The 16,210-nt window shown below is 40.9% G+C and overlaps 1 protein-coding gene across 2 annotated transcripts in view; it reads right to left on the bottom strand.

Moving 5' to 3' along the window:
• Window positions 1-22: 22 nt before the first annotated feature.
• Window positions 23-16,210, bottom strand: part of LOC120051200 (integrin beta-1-like) — a 40,593-nt gene continuing 24,405 nt past the window's right edge. Inside the window, exons 8-16 of one of the 2 annotated variants that reach the window (XM_038997936.1) lie at window positions 13,766-13,861; window positions 10,193-10,282; window positions 9,815-9,955; window positions 9,400-9,602; window positions 8,912-9,150; window positions 8,357-8,579; window positions 7,363-7,595; window positions 6,916-7,082; window positions 23-1,658 (exon numbers count right to left, since the gene is read on the bottom strand). In XM_038997936.1, the coding sequence (XP_038853864.1) occupies window positions 1,593-1,658; window positions 6,916-7,082; window positions 7,363-7,595; window positions 8,357-8,579; window positions 8,912-9,150; window positions 9,400-9,602; window positions 9,815-9,955; window positions 10,193-10,282; window positions 13,766-13,861 (1,458 nt within the window). In that variant the 3' untranslated portion in view covers window positions 23-1,592. The remainder of the gene's footprint in view (window positions 1,659-6,915; window positions 7,083-7,362; window positions 7,596-8,356; window positions 8,580-8,911; window positions 9,151-9,399; window positions 9,603-9,814; window positions 9,956-10,192; window positions 10,283-13,765; window positions 13,862-16,210) is intronic. The other variant, XM_038997937.1, reaches the window with a different exon arrangement.

Raw genomic sequence — 16,210 nt, 5'->3', positions numbered from 1 at the left:
AAGCTAAAATAAGCATTCCATATCATTTAGGTACTTATTTAATAAATAAATTCAGAAACAGCATTGGGAAAAGTTAACATAGTATTGAAATAAAAGGCACTTTAAAAACAAGATGTGGTATTGAGGAGTTTTTGTATTTTAAAACAATTCCAAGAAGCCTTTCACTTAATACTGATTTTACACAATCACTGCAGATGAGGGGTTACCCCAGCCCAATAATTTCAAAAGGGGTAAACAACAGATTAAAACAAGCTAACTTGTATCAATCGGTATGTCTTCAGAACAAAGTTTACAATTTGTTTAACATTGATCAACATGAAACACATGGAATAAGGCTTTGCAAAGAAGGCAGATATTTGGCTTTGCTAGTAATGAGTACAGAAAAGGACCTGAGGTTGAATACTGAAATATTATAGAATAAAACTAAAGTATACTAAAAATAAATGAAACTTCTAATTTTGTCACAAATGCATGTCAATTGATTATGTAATTAAGTGATTTACATTTCTTTATCCCATTAATACAAGTGGTTTTCAATCCCTTTAAAATAGCCTGTTTATGACAGTTTTATGAAATCATTCATTTATCTTTTCAGTCCTTTTGCAAGGCAAAACCTGTTCTCATCAATAGTGTAATAACCTTTAACATCCAAACATCAATGCTTCCCATGTATTAGTTCTTAGCACATCTGCACACATTACATGGAATGCGTCCCAAATGTAGCACCTTATTTTCCATGTAGTGCACTACTTTTGACCAGGGGGCCTATAGGGTGTTGGTCAAAAGTAGCACGCTATAAACAGAATTGGGTGCCATTTGGGATGCACATGTTACCTGATGACTATGTTAGAATCATTCAATGATTTTCCATGATTAACAATGAATGTAATTGATGTGATCTTTAAAAACTACCCCAAATGATGAATCCAGATTCTTGCAATCAGGCTTGATGGATGACTCATTTATCCAAATTAATAAGTATGTAGCCCTGTCTGAGCCAGAACGGCCCATATGACAGGAGCCCATCTCCTGTTTCTGTAGTGTGAGGCAGGTTGATGTACAAGTACACCCCCTGAACAGGATGCTAGTCTATTGCAAGGCAAAATCAATGTTTACTACATATGTACCCTATGGTTGAAAAAAATACTTCACAGCCACAATGCAAAATATTGGTATGCTTTAGTCTCAGGTGCTGCCTGACACTCACTGGCAAAATAATAACAAGTCCATGAAGAGAAAGAGAGCACTCTCTGTGCCCATATGGGTATGGTCTCTGAAAGGCACAACCCATGGCCCATACCAGTCCCGTGGCAAAATCCTTATTTCTAACCAATTCTTCAAGAAATAAAAAAGCACCTTAAAGTATATACACATAACAACTAACTGTACATTTTAAAAGACAATGATTGCATAGAAAATAAACTGTTAGTAAGAAGACCACATGTAGTGGCCAAATGTAACGTTATAATACTGAAGCGACAAGAAGAAGAAATGACCAAAGACAAAAATTACCCCCCCCCCCCCACCGTATACCTCTCATGCCCTAGAACTATATTTGCATACAGTGTTGTTCTGGGAGAACTGAAACTCCATCATTTGCCTTCATATTTGGGGTTGACCACCGTCGTAACAGCACTCTTGTAGATGGGATTTTCTCCCTGGAAGGCACAAGAGAAACAAGAAAACGTTAGAATTGTAATTTACAGTCATTATATATGTAACATGTTAGTCATAAGACAAGAGTTGCAATTTATGAGGAAAAAAACCCACAGCAAAATCTGAGCCCATTTAGAATATCAAATCATTGTCAAGCATTCTTTGGAAAGATCATGCCATCATAAGGTCATTTTGAGTGAGCATTCGTGTGTTGTCATCCAGGTAACACTGTTATATAAATATCAACAAACGTCTGACACAACATGCCATTTCAATCATAGCTTCAGATATGACACAATGTACATACTGTGGTTAAACTGAAGTGTAATAGGCTTACATGTGATGACCTGTTACAGTACTTACCTCTAGTCAAACTTAACAGAGGGGACAGTTTACAGTATATGGGTTTATTGTTGGTTTTAATATACCATCATGTGGATCTTTCTGTACAGTTTCCTCAACTGACTTACTTGGCCCAAAGAGTGACCAAATGAAAGCCAGAAATATTGAGATTGATGAAATAGTGACAGCTTACAGTACGTTGACAAACAAACACACAAATAAAGCAAACAGGAAACCCATGCAGGAAAACAGACGAGAGAAAGTAAATACAAACTTATAGAACCGCAGCTTTACGTCCATAGATTGGATTCTGGAACTTATTAATAGGGCTCTTATATATAGGATTCTCTTGCTATGGGCAGAGAGAGTGGGACAGACATTTCAGAACAGGAAAAAACAACCAAAGAGAAACAGACAGAATGAAATCATGGGTAAAGACAAATGAGAAGGAATGAAACAATGATTATATGGAAAAGAGGTTAAAAAAAAAAATGAATCCCTAGAGAAAGGAGTATTTCTACATCGGGATCAGAGGCTCAGAAGTTGAGAATCATCTAAGAGTGCTGGGAAGATTCCCTTTATACAGTTGAAGTCGGAAGTTTACATACACTTAGGTTGGAGTCATTAAAATTCATTTTTCAACCACTCCACAAATTCCTTGTTAACAAACTATAGTTTTGGCAAGTAGTTAGGACATCTACTTTGTGCATGACACAAGTCATTTTTCCAAGAATTGTTTACAGACAGATTATTTCACTATCACAATCCCAGTGGGTCAGAAGTTTACATACACTAAGTTGACTGTGCCTTTTAAACAGCTTAGAAAATTCCCGAAAATGATGTCATGGCTTTAGAAACTTCTGATAGGCTAATTGACATCATTTGAGTCAATTCGAGGTGTACCTGTGGATGTATTGCAAGGCCTACCTTCAAACTCAGTGCCTCTTTGCTTCACATCATGGGAAAATCAAAAGAAATCAGCCAAGACCTCAGAAAAATAAATTGTAGACCTCCACAAGTCTGGTTCATCCGTGGGAGCAATTTCCAAACACCTGAAGGTACAACGTTCATCTGTACAAACAATAGTACGCAAGTATAAACACCATGGGACAACGCAGCCGTCGTACCGCTCAGGAAGGAGACGCGTTCTGTCTCCTAGAGACGAACGTACTTTGGTGCGAAAAGTGCAAAACAATCCCAGAACAACAGCAAAGGACCTTGTGAAGATGCTGGAGGAAACCGGTACAAAAGTATCTATATCCACAGTAAAACGAGTCCTATAATCAACATAACCTGAAAGGCCGCTCAGCAAGGAAGAAGCCACTGCTCCAAAACGGCCATAAAAAAGCCAGACTAGGTTTGCAACTGCACATGGGGACAAAGATCATAATTTTTGGAGAAATGTCCTCTGGTCTGATGAAACAAAAATATAACTGTTTGGCCATATAGACCATCATTATGTTTGGAGGAAAAAGGGGGATGCTTGCAAGCCGAAGAACACCATCCAGAGGACATTGTTGTTTGGGTGCTTTACTGCAGGAGGGACTGGTGCACTTCACAAAATAGATGGCATCATGAGGCAGGAAAATTATGTGGATATATTGAAGCAACATCAAGACATCAGTCAGGAAGTTCAAGCTTGGTTGCAATTGGGTCTTCCAACTGGACAATGACCCCAAGCATACTTGGAAAAATGGCTTAAGGACAACAAAGTCAAGGTATGAGTGGTCATCACAAAGCCCTGACCTCAATCCTATAGAAAATTTGTGGGCAGAACTGAAATAGTGTGTGTGTGAGCAAGGAGGCCTACAAGCCTGACTCAGTTACACCAGCTCTGTCAGGAGGAATGGGCCAAAATTCACCCAACTTATTGTGGGAAGCTTGTGGAAGGCTACCTGAAACGTTTGACCCAAGTGAAACAATTTAAAAGGCAATGCCACCAAATACTAATTGAGTGTAAACTTCTGACCCACTGGGAATGGCATGAAAGAAATAAAAGCTTAAATAATTCTCTACTATTATTCTGACATTTCACACCTTTTACAAGGATTAAATGTCAGGAATTGTGAAAAACTGAGTTGAAATGTATTTGGCTAAAGTAAACTTCTGACTTCAACTGTATATGTATACAAGTCAGGTCAGACTGCGCTCTCATACAGTCATTGATGTCTGAGGTCTTCTATGTACCATAATGAGAGGGTCTAGAAGCCTCAGTGCCCTGCCCATTTCACCAGAGAAGCTCTCACATGTGGCTGGTCTGAAAGAGTAATTAGGATGTGCTGAATCAAGCATTTTGGAAATCCTGGGTCACATTCATTAGGGCATATCGTAGCAAAATGCTTTGCAATGGAAAAGGAATGAGTGTTTCTTACAGACTATTCCATGTAGTACTCTGTCTGTTTTCTTACATTTGGTGCTGTTAGGTTCTAATTCTCAGAGTAAAAAACTCAACGCTTAACCAAGTTTAATTTTTCCCAGAGGATCAATACAGCTGCATTAGACAAAACATGTTTCCACCACCACAAGTATATATACACTCCAATTTTAGGCACTCCTCCTTCTCTCCAATCCTTACATCTATTATGGTTCGACAGGAAGATGAAGTAATAGGGTAATAAACCATCATTTCTCTCTTAAGGGGATCTGACCTGACCTCAACCCCTCATTTGCCTAATCCACAGATGTCCATCCGTATCCCCTATAGCAATCCTGTGACTTCCTCACGTCCACCCGACACATTCCAAAGCCATCTGGCTCCTACAGATAACCATTAACTTCTGATGTAAAAACCAGTCTTTCACTCCTCAGATACTACATTTCTGAGTATAACAATGTTCCAAGTTTATCCCAGAATCTAACAGTGCCTAATGAATACCACCCTGCTGTCCGGAATTTAACCTCTACCTGCTGTGTGTTTAACACGACACTAGATGGCAGCAGAACACCAACCAAACTAGGCTTCTGTAGCAACTCCCAGGAAAAGACAGATGTACAGTACCAGTCAAGTTTGAACACACCTACTCATTGAAAGGTTTCTTTATTTTTTACTATTTTCTAAATTGTAGAATAAGTGAAGAACTCATAAATACTATAAAATAACACATATGGAAACGTGTAGTAACCAAAAAAGTGTAAAACAAATCAAAAACATGAGATTTTTCAAAGTAGCCACCTTAATGACATCTTTGCACACTCTTGGCATTCTCTCAACCAGCTTCATGAGGTAGTCACCTGGAATGCATTTCAATTAACAGGTGTGCCTTATTTAAAGTTAATTTGTGGAATTTCTTTCCTTCTTAATGCGTTTGGGCCAATCAGTTATTTTGTGACAAGGTAGGGGTGGTATACAGAAGATAGCCCTATTTGGTAAAATACAAAGTCCATATTATGGCAAGAAGAGCTCAAATAAGGAACGAGAAACGACAGTCCATCATTACTTTAAGACATGAAGGTCTGTCAATTCGGAACAATTCAAGAACTTTGAAAGTTTCTTCAAGCGCAGTCGCAAAAACCATCAAGCGCTATGATGAAACTGGCTCTCATGAGGACTGCCACAGCAAAGGAAGACCCAGAGTTACCTCTGGTGCAGAGGATACGTTCATTAGTTAACTGCACCTCAGATTGCAGCTTTAAATGCTTAATAGAGTTCAAGTAACAGACATCTCAACATCAACTGTTCAGAGGAGACTGAGTGAATCAGGCCTACATGGACAATTTGCTGCAAAGAAACCACTAAAGGACACCAATAAGAAGAGACTTGCTTTGGGCCAAGAAACACGAGCAATGGACATTAGACCGGTGGAAATCTGTCCTTTGGTCTGACGAGTCCAAATTTGAGATTTTTGGTTCCAACCGTCGTGTCTGACGCAGAGTAGGTGATTGGATGATCTCTGCATGGAGGAGGTGGTGTGATCGTGCTTGGCTGGTGACACTGTCAGTGAATTTATTTAGAATTCAAGGTACAATTAACCAGCATGGCTACCACAGCATTCTGCAGCGATACGCCATCTGGTTTGCGCTTAGTGGGACTATCATTTGTTTTTCAACAGGTTAATGACCCCAAAAACACCACCAGGCTGTGTAAGGGTTATTTGACCAATAAGGAGAGTGATGGAGTACTGCATCATGTGACCTGGCCCCCACAATCACCCGACCTCAACCCAATTGAGATGATTTGGGATGAGTTGGACCGAGTGAAGGAAAAGTAGCCAACAAGTGCTCTGCATGTGTGGGAACTCCTTCAAGACTGTTGGAAAAGCATCCCTCATGAAGCTGGGTGAGAGAATGCCAACAGTAGGCAAAGCTGTCATCAAGGCAAAGGGTGGCTACTTGGAATAATCTCATAACTAACATATTTTCATTTGTTTAACACTTGTTTGCTTACTACATGATTCCATATGTGTTCTTTCATAGTTTTGATATCTTCACTATTATTCTACAATGTAGAAAATAGTAAAAATAAAGAAAAACCCTTGAATGAGTAGGTGTGTCCAAACTTTTGACTGGTACTGTATGTGTATTCAGGGACCTTCACATTCCAAAAAGGCTTCTGTTTTTTGGTTTCTCTATTTTGCACAGAGATTACTTCAAACTTCTAAGATATTTACTTTGAAGTTGAAATTGAGTAGGACCGTCTGTGCGTCTTATAAAATCATCATCATCAACAGGTCTGTTACAGTCATCAAAGTTTGAGAGAGAATACAACACTGTTTCCAACTTTATATTCCTCTAGGAGTCCATTCTCTGTTTAAGAGATTCACACGGTGTTCATATCTATAACACCTGTTTTCCATGTCTCAATCAACCTACTGAAATTAGTCAGGGAGAATATAAACTAAGACTGGCAAAAATACATAATTGCCATTACAAACTTCTCAAAGATGGCTGCCTGGTACTGTGTCTAATATCCACTCTTACCGTGTCCCATTTAGCATTCATCTTCTCCTTTTCAAACTTGGCGAACTCCCTCCTGTCGTGGATGATCATGAGCAGCTTCCAAATGAGCAGCAAAGCCAGGCCGATCAGCACAATGCCCGCCACAACGCCAGCCACGATGGGGATGATGTCCGGGCCCGCAGGGCAGTCTGGAACACAGACAGGGAAACAAGAAAATTAAGTTAGCCCAATATTTTTGAGGGTATTTAACCAGGCAAGTCAGCTGATGTAAAATCAAATTCATTTACACAATTATGTCCTGATTTGCATTATACTGCATCTAGGACAAGGAACTTCTGGTCAGTTCTTCACGGTCAGGGCAAGAACTCCTAGCTCTAATCACAACACTACTCAATGGATAAAACAAATAAACCTATTTTTCACTCTGTTATATCCTCAGTCACAATGCCATAGACTGCATATTCTCACCTAGTGTTTCCACCACATGGACCTCCTTCTCTGTGTTGTTGTTGACAGCGTAGGTATAGTAGAACCAGCAGTCATTGGCATCCCTCTCCTTACAGTGCATCAGGGGGAAGGCCTGTCCTGGCTGGGGCAGCTTGTCTCGGTCCTTCACCTTGATCAGGTTGAAGTAGCTACAGTCCCTCTCACACATCTCCTTCTTCTCCCCCGTCCCAAAGGCCCTGCACTGAACACACTCCCTGTGGAAGACAGGACATTGACATTAAACTCTGTACAGCTGGATTAACACATGCAGGTAGTCTCACATTGGGATTCCTAGACTTGTAACATATTCACTTGTCTATTGGAATGCAAGAAAGCTAAATATTGAGGTTTATGCAAGCGTCTATAGTGGGTAATGCTGTACCCTACACTCTTAGCATATTGTTTTTCTATCTAGAACCTAAAAGGGTTCTTCAGCTGTCCCCATAAGAGGACCCTTTGAAGAACCCTGTTTGATTCCAGGTAGAACCCTTTTGGGTTCCATGTAGGACCCTTTCCACAGAGGGTTCTACATGGAACCCAAAAGGGTTCTACGTTGAATCAAAAAGGGTTATTCTATGGGGACAGCCGAAGAACCCTCTTATCTAAGAGTGTAACTAGCACTACTGGTTTTAGATATCACAGTCGTCTAAACGGTCCATTTTTCCCGTTTTTTTGGAATGATCGGAAGAAAGGAAACAGGTCAAATAATGGAGGTTAAGTCGGATAAATGAAGAAAGCTAGATGCCTATTTAAAAAGGGTAAGAGGCAAACTTAAGGCTGAGGAAAGAGAGAAGGAATCGGTCCCTTAAAAAAAAGAACGGGGGGGGGGGGGAAGCTGAATTATTTACAACCATTACAATAAACCTGTAATCCACATAACATTCCCACTAGGAAATACAGCAAATAGTCGTTTTTTTGCATTCTTAAAACAATATAATGATCAAATACAATTAATTAATTCCTTTATTCAACTCACTTGTGTTCTGCGCAGACTCCTGGACAGGTGGGACAGATCTCACAGGTAGGCCCCTGGAACTTGGGGTCAGTGCACTTGCAGGTGCCACACTCACAGGTGCCCCGGCCATTACAGATCTGCTTGTTAGAGGCCAGGCAGGTTGTGGTGTCCAGAGAACAGTCACAGGCACTGCCCGTCCAGTTGGCATCACAGATACACACCCTGCACTCACAACGTCCATGTCCTGCCACAACACAACACGCACAGGGTCAGAGATGAGAGATTACCCTGCAAAGATCAAATACAATCACAGATAAAAAAAAGGCTGACAAACAAGGGTAAATCTAATTTCATAACGAGCAATGATCTGTAATTTCATTGGAAATGGGCTCATTATAACCACGAACGACCACGAGGTCACTCATGTGTGCAGAGCAGGATGTCACACTTGTCTTCAGATGGTAGAGCTTGGCCATCATTTCACAGTAAGCAAAATCTGTAATGATATCATTTAACGCATTTATCTTCTTCGACGCATGCCTATTGCACACCACAGCAGCTCAACTGATGACTTACCTCCGCAGAGTTTGTTGTTGGAGCGGTCACAGTTAAAGTTGTCACACTCGCAGAACTTTCCACTGTAGCGTTCCTCTGGGTTCTCCCTCTTCTTACACTCGCAGGCTCCACACACACAGTCTCCGTTGTTGCTGCAGATGTCTGTACCGTTGTCTTTACGACAGTTCTTATCCAGGTCTTCACTGGTCACTTCGTTGGTGCTGCACTCACAATGTCTACCTATACGGCCCTCGTTGCACCTGAGTGACAATAAAGAAAATGAAATGTAATCCTTTTTTACAACAACATGCCAATATTGTAGAATATTCAGACAAACCGATGCAATACACCGGAAATCAGTTACATACCAATGGACTATAGAAATAGATTTACAATGCATTATACATACAGTATCAAACATCATACTTTCTCTATGCCATGGACAATATTACAATATGAAAGGTAAATAAGGGTTAAGATCTTCTGCCTGTGAAACATAAGTGCCTTACCTGCAGGCTCCACATTCATATGTCCCGTTACCGTTGTGGCAGATTTCACTGTTCTCAGTGCCGTCTTTGTGACAGTCACATTCACAGATGAAGTTCAGAGCGATCTCCACCTCCTCTGTGAACCCTAGGGGTTTGATCTTGATGGTCTCTGGTTTGCCCATCTTAGGACACTGCTTAGCTGTGATGTTTATGGTGAAAGACACCTACAGATAAGTGATGAAGGAATGCATTCACACTAAGGGCATACTAATTACATTTCATAATAAAGAAAACTATGCATTTGACTAGTCGGACATCTAATAATGAACAAATCCAATGCACTTGGCCAGAAACCTGAAATAACTTAACCCGAAAGATGACAAAAATAGATCTATATTTAGAATAGAAAACAATGGAGGATGTTTTGGTTACCCACCTCGTCTCCAATGGAGATGTTTGAGCATTTTCTTCCCATCTCTCCCTCACCAGTCACTCCGTTCTTGCAGCGTGACTGGTACGTGATGGTAACTCCCTCTGCTAGCTTAGTGTTCTCCAGAATCACCTCTGAGGAAAGAGACTACCGCGCAAAGAACAAGAGTTAGCCCACTGCAAATTGAAAATGACTGAATATAGTATATCTATAGTTTTTAAAATGTATATTTGAAAATGTTCCAATACAAAGAAGAGTTTAGACAGAGACGTGATGACTTTAAAGTAACAGCAGCACGGTTTTTGCCAACTATTTTGAGGCTGAAAGTATTAAAGTGAGATTGTGTGCAGCAGTGCATATTGTCTAGTAACCAATCCAATTTACATTGTAGGCATCAATAATGAGGTTGATAACGTTGCTGGAGTTTGCAGAGAGTGTCCCCACTGCAGACTTAGGAATGAGATTCTTCAACTCCTGAGTAGAGAGAGAACACCGTAGAGTAAATGATCATGTACTAGTATGTCAATATGAATCATGTACAGTCGTGGTCAAAAGTTTTGAGAATGACAAATATTAATTTCCACAAAGTTTGCTGCTTTAGTGTCTTTAGATATTTTTGTCAGATGTTACTATGGAATACTGAAGTATAATTACAAGCATTTCATAAGTGTCAAAGGCTTTAATTGACAATTACATGAAGTTGATGCAAAGAGTCAATATTTGCAGCGTTGACCCTTCTTTTTCAAGACCTCTGCAATCCGCCCCTGGCATGCTGTCAATTAACTTCTGGGCCACATCCTGACTGATGACAGCCAATTCTTGCATAATCAATGCTTGGAGTTTGTCAATTTTTTTTTTTTTTTTGTCCACCCGCCTCCTTGAGTATTGACCACAAGTTCTCAATGGGATTAAGGTCTGGGGAGTTTCCTGGCCATGGACCCAAAATATCAATGTTTTGTTCCCCGAGCCACTTAGTTATCACTTTTGCCTTATGGCAAGGTGCTCCATCATGCCGGAAAAGGCATTGTTCGTCACCAAACTGTTCCTGGATAGTTGGGAGAAGTTGCTTAAGGAGGGTGTATTGGTACCATTCTTAATTCATGGCTGTGTTCTTAGGCAAAATTGTGAGTGAGCCCACTCCCTTGGCTGAGAAGCAACCCCACACATGAATGGTCTCAGGATGCTTTACTGTTGGCATGACACAGGACTGATGGTAGCGCTCATCTTGTCTTCTCCGGAAAAGCTTTTTTCCGGATGCCCCAAACAATCGGAAAGGGGATTCATCAGAGAAAATGACTTTACCCCAGTCCTAAGCAGTCTAATCCCTGTACCTTATGCAGAATATCAGTCTGTCCCTGATGTTTTTCCTGGAGAGAAGTGGCTTCTTTGCTGCCCTTCTTGACACCAGGCCATCCTCAAAGTCTTTGCCTCACTGTGCGTGCAGATGCACTCACACCTGCCTGCTGCCATTCCTGAGCAAGCTCTGTACTGGTGGTGCCCCGATCCCACAGCTGAATCAACTTTAGGAGACGGTCCTGGCGCTTGCTGGACTTTCTTGGGCGCCCTGAATTCTTCTACACAACAATTGAACCGCTCTCCTTGAAGTTCTTGATTATCCGATAAATGGTGGATTTAGGTGCAATCTTACTGGCAGCAATATCCTTGCCTGTGAAGCCCTTTTTGTGCAAAGCAATGATGACGGCACGTGTTTGCTTGCAGGTAACCCTGGTTGGCAGAGGAAGAACAATGATTCCAAGCACCACCCTCCTTTTCAAGCTTCCAGTCTGTTATGCGAACTCAATCAGCATGACAGAGTAATCTCCAGCCTTGTCCTCGTTAACACTCACACCTGTGTTAACGAGAGAATCACTGATATGATGTCAGCTGGTCCGTTTGTGGCAGGGCTGAAATGCAGTGGAAATGTTTTTTGGGGATTCAGTTAATTTGCATGGCAATTAATTACAATTCATCTGATCACCCCTCATAACATTCTGGAGTATATGCAAATTGCCATCATACAAACTGAGGCAGCAGACCTTGTGAAAAATTTATATTTGTGTCATTCTCAAAACTTTTTGGCCACGACTGTAGATCTCTAAATAATCACTGCACCAGAGAAGTTGCTCAGAGCAAAACTGTTATGTTTTGCCTGACCATTTAGATTGGAAAGTAGTTTGAATGTGGTCTGCAAACACATAGTTGTAAGGTCTGAATCTAAAGTTAAAACTATTTAGTGTTGTGACATTCTACATTTCGACAAAGATCCAAGTCAAAGTCTATATTAAAATGGCACCATATTCCTTAAACAATGCACTATGTAGTGCGCTATATACATTGCCTTCGGAAAGTATTCAGACCCCTTGACTTTTTCCACATTTTGTTACGTTACAGCCTTATTCTAAAATGGATAAAATATATATCCTCAGCAATCAACACACAATACCCCATAATGACAGCCAAAACAGGTTTAGACATTTTTGCAAATTCATTAAAAATAAACAAATACCTTATTTACATAAGTATTTAGACCCTTTGCTATGAGACTCAAAACTGAGCTCAGTTGCATCCTTGAGATGTTTCTACAACTTGATTGGAGACCACTTGTGGTAAATTCAATTGATTGGACATAGTTTGGAAAGGCACACACCTGTCTATATAAGGTCCCACAGTTGACCGTGCATGTCAGAGTAAAAACCAAGACCTGAGGTCAAAGAAATTGTCTGTAGAGCTCCGAGACAGGACTGTGTCGAGGCACAGATCTTGGGAAGGGTACCAAAAAAGACTCTTCCTAGAGCTGGCCGCACGGGAGAAGGGCCTTAGTCAGGGAGGTGACCAAGAACCCGATGGTCACTCAACCTCAAGATTCTCTGGTCTGATTGAACTCTTTGGCCTGAATGCCAAGCGTCACGTCTGAAGGAAACCTGGCATGGTGGTGGCAGCATCAAGCTGTGGGGGTGTTCTTCAGCGGCAGGGGCTGGGAAACTAGTCAGGATTGAGGAAAATATGAGCGGAGCAAAGTACATAGAGATCTAACAGGACAACGACCCTAAGCACACAGCCAAGACAATGCAGGAGTGGCTTTTGGATAAGTCTAAATGTCCTTGAGTGGCCCAGCCAGAGTTTGGACTTGAACTCGATCGAACATCTCTGGAGAGACCTGAAAATAGCTGTGCAGCAATGCTCCCCATCCAACCTGACAGCTTGAGAGGATCTGCAGAGAAGAACGGGAGAAACTCCCCAAATACCGGTCCGCCAGGCTTGTAGCGTCATACCCAAATAGACTCAAGGCTGTAATTGCTGCCAAAGGTGCTTCAACAGAGTAAAGTGTCTGAATACTTATGGAAATGTGTTTTAATTTTTTTTATAAATTAGCAAGAATGTCTAAACCTGTTTTTGCTTTGTCATTATGGGTATTGTGTGTAGATTGAAGAATACAATGATTTAATACATTTTAGAATATGGCTGTAACCTAACAAAATGTGGAAAAAGTCAAGGGGTCTGAATACTTTCCGAAGGCACTGTAGGGTGCCATTTGGGATGTATCCCAAGTCTAACAGTTGAATCAAATAATCAGACCTTCTCCCGAGATTGACAAACATTGTCCAAGCATTGGGACTGATGTGGATATGATAAAGGAATATTGTCAAACTCCAGGCAGACATCTTAATGGCTTGAAAAGCAGTAGAGGGCAAAAATTTACATTCAGAGGCTTGTGTCCCAAATGGCACCCTATTCCTTATAAAGTGCACTACAAAAGTAGTGCAATATATAGGGAAATTGTTGCCATTTGGGACACAACCAGATGTCCAAAGATATGTTACTAGTAAAAAGGAGCAGATGCTGCAGAGCAAAGGTAAATGTTTCTCTGCTCTTCAAAGGGTTGGGCTTCCTCCAACAGAGAAGCACAGAAACTTGAAAATAAGTGTTTTCCCACACACACAGGAACAACTGACTGACCTTGTAAACAGGCTGGAACTCCTCTGTGATGGCAAAGATTGTCTGGATGTTGTTGTCACTTAGTTTCTGAACCAGATGGGCGATGGAGGGGTAGTCCTGTTACAGGGAGACAATTAGGAAGTACAGGTACCAGGTTAGCCCTTTGATGACATCACTAAGGCAAGTAGCCCATATCCTTCAAATCTTTTCATATTCAAAATACAGACCACACAGAAGACAAAGAAAAAGCCACAATACATACAGTAAATAGCAATGTATTATTTAAGAAATAATGCCTAAGAACCCGGGCATTATAGTGTGACAACTCCCGACAAGGGCTGTTCTAAGGCCCGGGGTGAAGCCATAATTCCTGGGTTCCAGGGCATTATTGCTTTAGTTATTTCCTCATCTTTTGACCCAGTCTTAATTCTATTCATTCGACATTGCTATGCTAAACAAATCATTGGCATGTACAGTTGAAGTTGGAAGTTTACATACACCTTAGCCAAATACATTTAAACTCAGTTTTTCACAATTCCTGACATTTAATCCGAGTAAAAAGTCCTTGTTTTAGGATCACCACTTTGCTTTAAGAATGTGAAATGTCAGAGTATTAGTAGAGAATTATTTCTTTCAGCTTTTATTTCTTTCATCACATTCCCAGTGGTTCAGAAATTTACATACACTCAATTAGTATTTGGTAGCATTGCCTTTCAATTGTTTAACTTGGGTCAAACGTTTCAGGTAGCCTCCCACAAGCTTCCCAGAATAAGTTGGGGGAATTTTGGCCCATTCCTCCTGACAGAGCTGGTGTAACTGAGTCAGGTTTGTAGACCTCCTTGCTCGCACGTGCTTTTTCAGTTCTGCCCACAAATTTTCTATAGGATTGAGGTCAGGGCTTTGTAATGGCCACTCCAATACCTTGACTTTGTTGTCCTTAAACCATTTTGCCACAACGTTGGAATTATGCTTGGGGTCATTGTCCATTTGGAAGACCCATTTGCAACCAAGCTTTAACTTCCTGACTGATGTCTTGAGATGTTGCTTCAATATATCCACATAATTATCCTCCCTCATGCCATCTATTTTGAAGTGCACCAGTCCCTCCTGCAGCAAAGCACACCTACAACATGATGCTACCACGCCAGTGCTTCACGGTTGGGATGGTGTTCTTCGGCTTGCAAGCATAACAATGGTCATTATGGCCAAACAGTTCTATTTTTGTTTCATCAGACCAGAGGACATTTCTCCAAAAAGTACGATCTTTGTCCCCATGTGCAGTTGCAAACCGTAGTCTGGCTTTTTTTATGGCGGCATTGGAGCAGTGGCTTCTTCCTTGCTGAGCGGTCTTTCAGGGTATGTCGATTTATAGGACTTGTTTTACTGTGGATATAGATACTTTTGTACCAGTTTCCTCCAGCATCTTCACAATGTCCTTTGCTGTTGTTCTGGGATTGATTTGCACTTTTCGCACCAAAGTACGTTCATCTATAGGAGACAGAACGCGTCTCCTTCCTGAGCAGTATGACGGATGCGTGGTCCCATGGTGTTTATACTTGCGTACTATTGTTTGTACAGATTAACGTGGTACCTTTTTAGGCGTTTGGAAATTGCTTCCAAGGATGAATCAGACTTGTGGAGATCTACAAATATTTTTCTGAGGTCTTGGCTGATTTTCTTTTGATTTTCCCATGATGTCAAGCAAAGAGGCACTGAGTTTGAACGTAGGCCTTGAAATACATCCACAGGTACACCTCGAATTGACTCAAATGATGTCAATTAGCCTATCAGAAGCTTCTAAAGACATTACATTTTCTGGAATTTTCCAAGCTGTTTAAAGGCACAGTCAACTTAGTGTATGTAATCTTCTGACCCACTGGAACTGTGATTAAGTGAAATAATCTGTCTGTAAACAATTGTTGGAAAAAATACTTCTGTCATGCACAAAGTAGATGTCCTAACTGACTTGCCAAAACTATAGTTTGTTTACATACACTGGTGGTGACAGTCAGTGCTTACCTAACACCGAACTCAAACCGGCTGCGCGCGCGCGCGCGCCATCGTGCATACATTTATTTTGTTCCCCCACACCAAACGCGATCACGACACGCAGGTTAAAATATCAAAACAAACTCTGAACCAATTACATTCATTTGGGGACTGGTCAAAAAGCATTAAACATTTATGGCAATTTAGCTAGCTTGCACTTGCTAGCTAATTTGTCCTGGGATAAAACATTTGTTGTTATTTTACATGAAATGCACAAGGTCCTCTACTCCGACAATTAATCCACACATAAAATGGTCAACCAAATAGTTTCTAGTCATCTCCCCTCCTTCTAGGCTTTTTCTTCTCTTGACTTTATATTGCGATTGTCTACTTTCATAAATTAGGTGCATTACTGCTTCTGACCTCGTTCGTCTTTCAGTCACCCACGTGGGTATAACCAATGAGGAGATGGCACGT

The sequence above is a fragment of the Salvelinus namaycush genome, chromosome 7 (genome assembly GCF_016432855.1).
Source record: "Salvelinus namaycush isolate Seneca chromosome 7, SaNama_1.0, whole genome shotgun sequence".
NCBI lineage: Eukaryota > Metazoa > Chordata > Actinopteri > Salmoniformes > Salmonidae > Salvelinus > Salvelinus namaycush.
Note: the sequence above shows the minus strand (reverse complement) of the source record. Positions and strands in the feature narration are given on the sequence as shown.